The sequence below is a fragment of the Podarcis filfolensis genome (genome assembly GCF_964270895.1).
Source record: "Podarcis filfolensis genome assembly, chromosome: 6".
Taxonomy (NCBI): Eukaryota; Metazoa; Chordata; class Lepidosauria; order Squamata; family Lacertidae; genus Podarcis; species Podarcis filfolensis.
The window spans coordinates 76,215,226-76,227,305 of NC_139609.1; the positions used below are offsets into that span (position 1 = coordinate 76,215,226).

The window sequence follows — 12,080 nt, forward strand, 5'->3', positions numbered from 1 at the left end:
CTGATCTATGTATGTGCTTGGTTAGTACACTTACTAACATTACCATATATCTAAGACCATAAAATTCCTATCACATCTCATAGGTAAACTGGTCTCAAGTTGTTAAGGGATTTGTATACTAATAACAGCACCTTAAACTTTGTCTAGTTGGTTATCGACAACCAGTGGAGGTCTCTGAGCACAGGTGTTGTATATCAACAAAGCATCGAAAATGTTTTTTTGTTTTTTTTAATGGCACTAAGAAAAAAACTGGATTTTGGCATACATGCTGATTAAAGCTGCATAATTAATTTCATTTTGCATAAATCATCATGCATTTTTAAAATAAAGTTACATAATGTGTCCCTTTTCTAATCTTTGGTAGGGTGCAGGACCTATGCAAGGCAGTGAAACTTCGTCTCCAGCTACTGGAAGTTTTAATCTGCAATTCACTTGACATGAAATGTGGATCCAGACATTTCAGCAGGCTCTGCTAGTGCCCTTTCAAGGATATTTTTTTTAAAAAAAACTTAAACTTTTAAAAACCTTAAGCTGAGATTTTCAAGAAGCTGAATACTCTGCCCGTTACATCCTGTGCTTTCTCTATGCTCCCACAGAGTCACTTGTATATACACAGCCTTGATCATACTGAGAGATGGGTGCCTCATGAATTACCATAGAATAATAGACTCTAGCAGCTAGACTATCCAGTCCACGTTATTCTGGCCTAATGGCCATCACTTGCTGTTTTTGTTTGGCTTTCAGCTTCCCTGTTATCCTGTCCATCGAGGATCACTGCAGCATCGCACAGCAGAGGAATATGGCTCAGAACTTTAAGAAGATCTTTGGAGACATGCTGCTAACCAAACCAGTAGATATCTCTGCCGATGGACTTCCATCTCCAAACCAGCTGAAGAGGAAGATTCTCATAAAGGCAAGTCTTTTTCATGGCCTTTGCTGCTGAGATAACTACTAGAACTCAAAATGGGGAGTGGGGCACATGGTTTCTTGGCATTACAGCTTTAAACACACTACATTACTGCAAGTTGCCTAAGGCTAGTTGGCTTGTAAAATCTAACAACAGTTGATCTGCCTGGCCAGGGATACTGTGGACCACATTCTGCAAAAACAACAACAAAAAACACCCTGTTTTTTGCAAAAAACAACAACCCTGATTTTGTGACCCACTGAATTCCTATATATGTCCCAACCAATATAGCATCCTTGCTGTTTAAGTTATTGCAGTTTAACTGGATATGTAATGTATATCATTCTTTTTTCTGGTACTGGGGATTTATACAAATAATATAGAATCACAATTATTGCATTGTGAAGGCAAATAAATGGCCTACGAAATGAGATGAAGATTAGATTTCTTTAGTGAGCTAAGGAACAAATCTAATATTTATCTTGTGCCTTAGGGTGTTTATGAGAGCTCAGGGGAAAGCTCTCATTAGATACTGAATGTGCCCTATAGGTCCACAGTTGTAGATCCACAGAATTCTCTCCCTTACTGCCAACGCTGGGAAGTTTGCTCTAATGACTTCAGCTTAGTAATATTCTCAAAGTCGAACTTCAGGCAGGATTTAGCTAGGAAATCTTCATGGTCATTACCTTAGTGTGCAAACTCTGTTGTGCCTCATAATTAGTTGTGGGCCCCTAGAGATATCCAAAAGGCCGGTCTTGTTCTCTTGGGCTCATTTTTTAGAGAAGCTGAGGTGTATACCTCTCGTTGCAGCACAAGAAACTGGCTGAGGGCAGTGCTTATGAAGAAGTGCCATCCACAGCTGTGTATTCAGAGAATGATATTAGCAACTCAATAAAGAATGGAATCCTCTACCTCGAAGACCCCATCAATCATGTGAGCTTCTTGTTACTGCTGCGTCTGACTCAACTGCTTCACTACTAAGTTGCCTAGACTTGGTTGGTCTGTATGATCAAAACAGCAATTAAGCTGTCTGAGAAAGGATGCTGTAACCCCTCTTTTGACCATAGATGTATTGTGATCCATTTAATGCACACAAAAACTTTCCCCTTTCACTTCTATAACACTCAGGTTACACCTAGACCTTTCACTTGCTACAGCCAGTGATTGCTGGCATCCTAGACCTGACCATAATGACACCTTAGAATGATTAAAACGAATGCATGGTAATGGAACAATGAACAAAAGCTCCACATGTAAATACATTTGGGTACTGCCACATGCTATGTCTCCACCCTATAACGAATAAACAAGTCAACTGGGGAAGGGCTGCCAGGGGCCTTGTGGGGGGCAGCATATGACTGAAAGCGGTGTCTTGGGTCTGGCCAACATGAACATTTATTTAAATGATCACATGGGCCTTTGCAGGCCAGTGACTGTAAGAAAAGTATGTTGTTACACAAAGCAAAGCCAAATCCCTCTTTATAATATCTTCATAGGACTCCATTTTACAAATGGAAGCATTTGACACTAAAAAAGAAGAAGAAGAGTTTAGGCAGGTGCTGCTTATCTTTTTTCTTCTTCTTTGTATGTCACTTACAAAGCAGACAGGTCCTTGTCCAAAGGCTGTCTCAACATGTTGGTTGATGTTAGTCTCAGGATAAGCCCCCCCCTTCACTTCCGGTCTTCCCGCAATCCTTTCCTAAACCCGATAGACTTGATGTCTTGAGGGTAATATTCTAGGATGAACATCTTTTCTACATGTGTGTTTGCAGGATTGGAACCCCCATTACTTTGTCCTGACCAGTAGCAAAATCTATTACTCTGGAGAGAGAAGCAGTGATTTGGGAAATGAGGATGAGGAGGAGCAAAAGGAGGTACGTGAAACAACTTGTCACCATTTTTCTTCTGAGCTGCTGAAGATCTTCAGGCTTCTCAGCCATTCAGGTCTGGAAGGAGTGACTCTTCCTACATCAGAAGGTGCTTGTATGGGTGAGAAGTATGGAGCAGTGGCAGCTGGAGGTGGGCACCACTGTGCACTTAGCATCCCACCAGCCATATTACTGTTCTTACCTGGAGAGTTGAGGTGGTGAGAAGGTCAGTGTGGTGCAGGTATAGGAGCATTCATTGCACTGATCTACCTGCTGCCTCATCACCCTACTTTCCAGTAGCCGGCTGCCTCAGCGGTATATACTACCACTGTACCTTGAGCAGCATAGATAAATATTCATTAAATACAGTCATGAATTTTTTAAAACAACACCTATGAACATTATGGGCATTTTCAGTATTTGTATTGTGATAAAGGACGCAAGATGCCCTATTGGTGTGAAACTTAAAGAACAAACCAAATAAATCTGAAACTGGGTTTCCCTTATTATACCATCTTCATTCAAATACCCTCGATCCAGTGATTGATGACAGTGTGCTATGGTGATTCGCTTTTGGAAGGGCTAAAAGCAAGCCGGACCAATCATGTTTTCTTTCCCCACTGTTAATTAGTAGTGGCCCACTTTAACATGGAACTCTTCATTATATTAGAAAAGCCCATCTTAATGCAGTGAAAAAAATGGTGAACAGGAAGGCCACTATAAGAAAGAAAGAAAAACAGCAAATTAAATCCCAAAATAAACATGCATTGACTTCCCACCAAAAATAAATATAAACAAAGGGTCCAATTGAATATCCCCTGTGAAGCTGTGATTATGTGGCACCCTGCAGCTGCCTGCACATTGACATGAGTGCACTGTTTTCGCAAATATTGGTTATAGCCTGTTGTTAGATGCAGAGGTTGGATCCCCCAACCCCTTGGTCTCTCTCGAGTTTGCTTGTCCATTTATGCTGTATGCCATTTATGCTATAATAGCACATTGAGGAGTATTTCTGAAGCTCCTGAGAACACTGGTCTCCTCCTGCGCTGAATCTAGATTCCTGAAATCTGGAAGGAGATTTGCTGGGAAGAGGAAGTTGAATTCCAAGACAATGTAGTAGTATGGCTCTGCCTTCATGCAGAGCTGGTCCTGTCCACAGGAAACTAAGCTGGTAAGCCTTCTTTGGTTTCCATACTAGGTGAGCAACAGCACTGAACTCCACTCCACCGAAAAGTGGTTCCATGGCAAGCTGGGAGCTGGGCGTGATGGGCGCCACATAGCAGAAAGGCTGTTGACCGAGTACTGCATAGAGACGGGAGCCCCTGATGGTTCTTTCTTGGTGCGAGAGAGTGAGACCTTTGTTGGCGATTACACCCTTTCTTTCTGGTAAGAAACTCTTGGGCATGGTATCCACCCTTCAGTTATCTCTGTAACTAGATGTGTAAGTGAAAGACACAGGTTAATGGATATGAGGCATTGCACAATCTCTCTCTCTCTCCCTCTAGCCAGAAGATTCATGGAATTTGCCTGTTAGGCAAATACTTGGATGATACGTAATTCATTCAATTTATGTAAGAATTGGGAAAAGATGGCTAATGGCAGATTGAGAAGCAGTGTGTGTGTGAACTACTATTTAGCTTACCTTTGCTGTTGAATTCTATGCAGTGTTTGCATTATTTGACCTCACATCTGTGAGAACAATGGTAACTTGCCCAAGGCCACACATTGAGATGCATTGCTGTGAGAAGGGATGTGAACCTGTCTTTCACATCCAAAGCCAGCATGCCAAGTCCATTGCATTTTTGAATTTTGTCACTAGATTGAACAGGAAGCTTTGCTGTGTGAAGGAACCCTGCTGTTTGATTACTGGAATATTTGCATACTGCATCTTGGATTTCTAAGGCTTTAGCAGTAGTTGCAAAGGTGTTTTGAGGTTTTAATGTTGAGGGGTAGAAACTTGTTCCTGTTAATACACACACATCAATCCCAACATTTTAACAGCACAATTCTAACCATATATATTCAATGGGGCTTACTCCAAGATAAGTAGCATTAGGACTGAAGTTTAGGTCAGGCTTTTTGAAGTCCACACACTACCGGATACCTGGTCTTAGCTTTTTGTGTAATTTGAAATTTCCCCAAGCAGCCTTTGCTTCATCTTTTTCGTCAACTGAGTGCTGCTGTTTCTCCCCTTTCTTGCTTGCCACCTGTTTTAAGGCACAACCATGCAAAGAGCTGGTTGGATACTCTCAAGGTCTACCAACCTATCTATTCTACCCTACTGAATAAGCAACTTTCACTCTTCGCATGACACTCATGTTTTCAGGCAGTGTGACCGCTATTGTTTTGGGGAAAATGTAACTAAAATAATATTTCTTTATTTTAAAAAGCAATTTTAGGCTGTAATTCTAAATGCATTTACTAAGGACTGAGCCACACTGAGTAGACTGGGGCTTATTTTGTGTAAACACACATGTGTTTTCACTGCTGACCTTTGTTTTTCTTGCATGCAGGCGCAATGGGAAAGTTCAACACTGCCGGATCCATTCCCGGCAGGATGCTGGCAGCCCCAAATTCTTCCTCACCGATAACCTGGTGTTCAACAGTCTTTATGACCTCATCACTCATTATCAGCAGGTGCCACTCAGATGCAATGAATTTGAGATGAGGCTGACTGAACCTGTGCCACAGACCAACGCTCATGAGAGCAAGGAGTAAGCCAACGCGTTTTTGGCCTTTTGCTTATGTCAGAATTTCAGTAAAGTTGTTGCCTATGAAGCATTAGGGCTGAGATCACTCAATAATATTGTAGCCTGAATTTAGCACCTTAAGTGATGATTTTGGATATAGCTCACACTTTACTGGAGTTGTCTTATTTTGGTTAGTTCTGTTGCCCTACTGCAGCGTTGGGGACCTGTGGCCCTATGGATGTCCCTTGACATCATTTCCCATCATCTCTGACCATTGGTGCGATGGCTGGGGCTGATGGGAGTTATAGTCCCGAAATATCTGAAAAGCCACCGCTTCCCCATCCTTGCCCTACTAACCTACTTTGCTTCAGAAGTGGAACTACAATGTCATAGTTTTATGCTATTTAACCTGCTATCTGTCTTCATTTTATCTGTTATTCCTTATTATGTGCTTGTTTTCTATTGAATTTTCATGCTGGAACATTTCATGCTTGGAACATTTCATTGGAAAGGCAGGACAGACACACAAATCTGGTGCTTTCAGGCCATTCTCCACATCTTGGTTAACATAAAAGACAAATTGCCCAGAAGTCTCCAAAGAGTCTAATCTGAATGGTATTCTAGAATGAGATGTGTGCAGAGGTCACCTTTAAGCATGGTTTTGCCACAGGGAAGAATTGGATTTGTATGTAAAAGAAGGACCCACAGACCATATGGGGTCTGTTTCTGACCTCTTAACAGTGGAAACATTGCTTCTGCACTGGCCCCTAGTGAAAACGAAGACTTGGCTTGTGATGCTGCATTAGCTGGTTTCCTGCTTCTGCAACGAAATCACAATGGCTCTAAATTTCCAAAGGAAACAATACAGCCAAGTGCTTTCGATCTTTTTGGTATTCTTCTGTGAAACAGAGTTAATCCTGGGGTCCAGACATTTATCAGGTACTGCTGTGCTACATTCACTTACATTGCAATATTTTCACCCACCCCCCAGATGGTATCACGCTAATCTCACCCGGCCTCTGGCAGAGCGCATGCTGATGCGGGTGCCACGGGATGGGGCCTTTCTGGTGCGCAAGAGGAGCGAGCCAAACTCCTACGCAATCTCCTTTCGGTGAGTAGTTTGTCTCCCAGGTAACACGGACTTCCTTAAATAATAAATTATTATTATTATTATTATTATTATTATTATTATTATTATTATTATAATACCCCACTCATCTGGCTGGGCTTCCCCAGCCATTCTGGGCAGCTTCCAACAAAATATTAAAATACAGTAGTCCATCAAACATTAAAAGCTTCCCTAAACAGGGCTGCCTTCAGATGTCTTCTAAAAGTCTGGTAGTTGTTCTCTTTGACATCTGGTGGGAGGGCGTTCCACAGGGCGGGTGCCACTACCGGGAAGGCCTTCTGCCTGGTTCCCTGTAACTTGGCTTCTCGTAGTGAAGGAACTGCCAGAAGGCCCTTGGCGCTGGACCTGAGATGCTCCTTCAGATATACTGGACTGAGGCTGTTTAGGGCTTTAAAGGTCAGCACCAACACTTTGAATTGTGCTTGGAAATATACTGGGAGCCGATGTAGGTCTTTCAAGACTGGTGTTATGAGGTCTTGGCAGCCGCTCCCAGTCACCAGTCTAGCTACTGCATTCTGGATTAGTTGTAGTTTCCGGGTCACCTTCAAAGTTCACCTTATATATGTGTCGTTGTGGCTGTGAAATGTAGGGAAGGAATGTAAATCCCCCCCCCAAATCATCATGCAAAAAACACCCACTTCAGCCATTGTTAAGTGGTTATTTGGGAAATGACTGATCACTTGTTCTGCTGCTGTTTTGATCCCCAGGGCAGAAGGGAAGATAAAGCACTGCCGAGTCCAGCAGGATGGCCAGACCGTCATTTTGGGTAACTCGGAATTCGAGAGCCTGGTGGATTTAATCAGCTACTACGAGAAGCACCCGCTGTATCGCAAGATGAAGCTGAGGTATCCGATTAATGAGGAAATGTTGGAGAAGATCGGGACGGCGGTGAGTATGGTGTTAGGAATGGAATCCAGTGCGTTCTTCCTGGGACTGTGGTCGCAGCTGCTCTTGTTTTTCTAGAATATGGCTCTATGGGATGGGGAATCTCCAAATCCCAGTCTTTGCTTGCCAGGGGATCTAATTTAGCCTGCAAAGTCATTCTTCAAAATCACTCTCACTTGTCCATCACCTGATATCTCTGGGTTATGTCAGCTGATGGGCAGGGTTTTTCTTTCAGTCCTACTGGATGTTGCTTTTACAGCATTTTCCCAGCCCCACCCATCTGTCAAAGTTGGCTTGCAGTGTGGCGGTGAGACCTGACCTGCCCAAAAAGGTTCCCTATCCCTTCTCTATGGAAATGGAATAGTTGGATCTCTGGTACTGCCTAGCTAGAAGACCGACCTGCATTTGTCAACCAGCCTACTGGTATCCACAATATCCTTTCTTCATTGAGATGTCCACTTCTTGAGCAAGGATGGAGAACCTCTGTCCCATGGGTTAGACTTGGCCCTCTATTGGTCCGAATTTGACCTGTGAGGCCATTTCCCCCAAACCACACCCACTAACACCACATTGAACGTCATATGAGATGTCAGGTGCAGGACAAGTATTGGCATGGCTTCAAAGGAACAACTGAGAGCTTAAGGCATGCTCTTACCATCCAGCTGTTGGAAGGAGGAAGTAGTTTTCCTTTTGCAAACAGCTCTGCACTGCTCCTTGGACCTTTGGCTTTTGGGTGTTTAAAGAGCAGTGTGAGGCTGCTTGCAAAAGGGCTTTCTAACAGCCCTGAACTTTTCTTTGAAATTCTGAAAACTGGAGATTCAAAGTGCAGTGCTAGGCTATTAAAAAGCCTTTTGTAAACAACCCCACACTGATTTTAAATCTCTAGTTTTTGGAGGTTCAAGGAGCAGCACATGGCTGTTTGAAAGCCCTTTTGCAAACAGCTCTGTGCTGCACTTTGAAATCCCAACAACTGGGGCGTCAAAGTGCAGCTTCGCCTGATGTCACAGTAACATCTGGTGATTGACAGATAAACAGCCCCACCTGCCTGGCAAATTTGTCCCACCAAGGGTTGGGGAGATAAGAATCTAGCAAGCTGGCTAGAAAAAGTTGCTCACCCTACTCTATAGCGTGGGGGGGACTCAGCCTGTTTTCAAGCTACAGAATTGCCTTATAAGTGAGTGGCTTTAGCCACCTCTTCTAACTCCTGTTATCCTTGCCTGAACAAGCATACAGATAGACTCATCCTCTTTCCTTTGCTCACCAGGAACCAGATTACGGTTCACTCTACGAAGGTCAGAATCCAGGATTTTATGTGGAGGCCAATCCTATGCCAACCTTCAAGGTATTTTCCTTGTATCTCGAGATGTGTCTGGGATGAGATCAGCTGATAAATTGTTTGTGTGGCCAATATGTTTTCACTACCAGGGCAAGTAGCAGCTTATGAGGAGGTGGCTTCCATTGGGGAAATTATGCAGAGGGGAAGGGTTAATATTGCCCTCCAGCACCATGGTGGTCCCTGTGGATCAGTCCTTGCCTTGGCTGCATTTGCATATCTCCATCATAAATCATAATCTTTAGTCTGGAGAATGCTCTTAACTAACCATTAGCACATTGGGGCCTTGATGTAAATGCCTACCCTCCCTGCAAACATTAGTACACTAAATTTTAAACCTCAGGCACTAGCGTATTCATGAAGTTATTTGCATATGGAAACTTCTGACTTTCACACACAATTGGAAAGAAAACTGAACCCTAGTAATGGGTGTCTGAAAGGTAGGCAAATTCCTGGCCAATCATTAGTTTGTCCTATTGATTGCACTGTATATTTTCCCCCACGGTGGTCTTGCACGTCACAAAGACTTAGAGGCAGGTATTGATACCTGTTTGTAAGTGGATTTCTGCAGAATTCCTTGATGATGATGATGAGACAATCAAACTGATTCTAAGCCAAAGGCCAGGTGGAACAACTCTGTCTTACAGGCCCTGCGGAAAGAAATCAGATCCCGCAGGGCCCTGGCCTCATGAGACAGAGCATTCCACCAGGCTAGAATGAGTGTTATGTGACTTAATCTCAGCTTCTGCCATGATCACCTGGCCTCATTATTTTGTATGTGTTTCAGTGTGCTGTCAAAGCCTTGTTTGACTATAAGGCTCAACGGGAGGACGAGCTCACCTTCACCAAAAATGCCGTCATCCAGAATGTGGAAAAGCAAGAAGGAGGCTGGTGAGTTTCCTTTAACCGCCATATGATCGGTCCTTTTAAAAAGATCTCCCAGAGATCACATCTCCAAGCAGCAACAGGGCATTTGCTGACTTTCCCATTCCTGGTCATGCCTTTTGAAAAGAACTTCCCCCTTTTATATGTTTTAAACAAGCAAAATGCGAAGCTGAACACCCGCCTCACTTTTAGAGCCAAACTCTTTGGTTCCCAGACTCTGGGAACCTAGGTTGCTCCTGAACAGCTGAAAAGCAGCTAGAGTTGGTAGAGGTGATTAGAAAGGGAGTCTTAACACTTCCCCCATCCACCACTTTCCCCTTACAACTCCTTCCGACAACTTCTCCACCCCTCTCCTCTCCCATCTTGTATTATAAACTCGCCATGCTGCTTTGCAGCAGTTTGGGAATGACTAGTCCAGGCATCCCCAGACTCTGCCCTCCAGCTGTTTTGGGACTACAGTTCCCATCATCCCTGACCGCTGGTCCTGTTAGCTAGGGATGATGGGAGTTGTAGTCCCAAAACAGATGGAGGGCCGAGTTTGGGGATGCCTGGACTAGGGTTTCCAGATACAGGGTCTGCTACTGAACTTCAGCATCAGCCCTTAGTCAAGATCACTTTACACTTTGGCACAAGGAAGTGTTTCTGCTAGTGGTATGATAGGGCATGAATTTGGTAAAGTATTTCTATTTCTTGGAATCAAGGCAAAATTAACAAGAGAGTATCCTCGTTTGCCCTCCTGCACACTCCACTACTGGCAGGTCTATAGCTTAGTGCACAGCTAGCTAGCTCTGTTGGTCTGCTTAATGCCACACATTTACGTTCTAATCAATGCATTTTGATCAACTTGGTACAAAATAACACTAGTTTTGTGTAGAACGTGTGTGGCTTTGCACCTGCATCTTTTCATTCCTTCCAGGTGGAGAGGAGACTGTGGCGGTAAGAAGCAGCTGTGGTTTCCATCTAACTACGTAGAAGAAATAGCTAGTCCAACAGGCTTGGAGCCTGAGAGGGAGGTGAGCATTCAGTTTGGAGAAAGATGGAAAGAGAGCTGCAGGGTCCTTTCAGCTTCAGATTCCGGGGAAATCTCAGTTTGAGTTTTGGTCTTGAAATAAGGCCTTCTAAATACCCAAAGGGCCACCTTCTTCCATGTGAGCCTGCCTGCTCAATAAGATCTTCCAGATGGGCTGTCCTATGCATTGGACAAACACCTAGTTTGCATTCAGCTGGGATGTGGGAGACGACCTTTGCTGTTGTTGTGGCAAGTTCTCTGGGTCTCTCTGCCCAGTGAGACTTAGAATCACAGCGTTGGAAGGGATCCCCAAGGTCATCTAGTGCAATCTCCCACAATGCAGGAATCTCAACTAAATATGGCCATCCAACCTCTGCTTACAAAACTCCATGAAAGGAGAGTCCATTGCCGACAGCCTTCTGTTGCTGCCTGAATACATTTGCTTTCTGGCAGGCATTTTGTAGGCATTAAATCTCCCTGGTATATTAGTTTCAATTTGGCCTTCTGCAACCTGGCTGTTCTTCATGTGTTTTATAGACTACAACTCCCGTAAGTCCCAGCCAGTGTGATCAATAGTCAGGTTATGTTGAGAGTTGTAGCCCAAAATTTAATTCATTCACTTTAAAGTGCTTTATTTGAGGGGTTTTTGTTTGTTTTACAAACAATCGGTCTATAAATGTTACGAAATAAAATAAGTGTTGTTATCTGCCACAATGATGAAAACAATAACTAATAATACATGGTTGCAAGCTTCTGCAGTTCGGAGATGTGTGTGGATAAGAGAAATAGTGTGTTAGTTATCCTTCCTGGCCTGGTTCTGTTCACAGTTAACACCTCAGTGCCAGGACTGTATGATGAAATCACACAGGCAGGTATCTCAGAAGAAAGCTCCGCTGTAATAAAATTTTTTCCCTTCAAATGTGGCAAATCTAAATATTATCCAGAATTAATTTTGTTACTCTTTAGCATTTATTCAGTGTCAGATGGTTCTTTCCCAGAGGACTGAGTATCTCTAATTTGCTATCCACAAATAACATTGGACGTTGGAGGCTGCCAAGCAGGGGGTAGTCAGCTGGCAAAGGAGGGGGAAGCCAAGGGAAAGATAGGCATTTTGAATATTTTTAGAATACTTTGCTATTTTAAAGCAGAATGCATTTATGTGGGTGAGTGCTATTGCCTCCCCTGAGGTTCTCACGATAGGGTAGACTCTAAAATGTGAAGAAATGTAGTAATATGCTATGAACTTGCTTCCAGCAACAGATAGATGAGAACAGTCCACTGGGAGACCTACTTGGAGGAGTTCTGGACGTACCAGCCTGTCAGATTGGTAAGTGGATGCTTTGTGTGGTGGGCGGGAGAGGCAAGAAGCAATAA

General features: G+C 43.5%; 1 protein-coding gene across 2 annotated transcripts in view; it reads left to right on the forward strand.

Moving 5' to 3' along the window:
- The window catches only part of PLCG1 (phospholipase C gamma 1), an 88,710-nt gene that overhangs the window by 62,527 nt on the left and 14,103 nt on the right, over positions 1-12,080 (forward strand). For both annotated transcript variants that reach the window (XM_083618368.1, XM_083618369.1), the window contains exons 13-23: positions 745-913; positions 1,718-1,840; positions 2,680-2,781; positions 3,974-4,161; positions 5,289-5,489; positions 6,457-6,576; positions 7,302-7,482; positions 8,744-8,821; positions 9,600-9,703; positions 10,614-10,710; positions 11,961-12,033. In XM_083618368.1, coding sequence (XP_083474494.1) covers positions 745-913; positions 1,718-1,840; positions 2,680-2,781; positions 3,974-4,161; positions 5,289-5,489; positions 6,457-6,576; positions 7,302-7,482; positions 8,744-8,821; positions 9,600-9,703; positions 10,614-10,710; positions 11,961-12,033 — 1,436 coding nt within the window. The remainder of the gene's footprint in view (positions 1-744; positions 914-1,717; positions 1,841-2,679; positions 2,782-3,973; positions 4,162-5,288; positions 5,490-6,456; positions 6,577-7,301; positions 7,483-8,743; positions 8,822-9,599; positions 9,704-10,613; positions 10,711-11,960; positions 12,034-12,080) is intronic.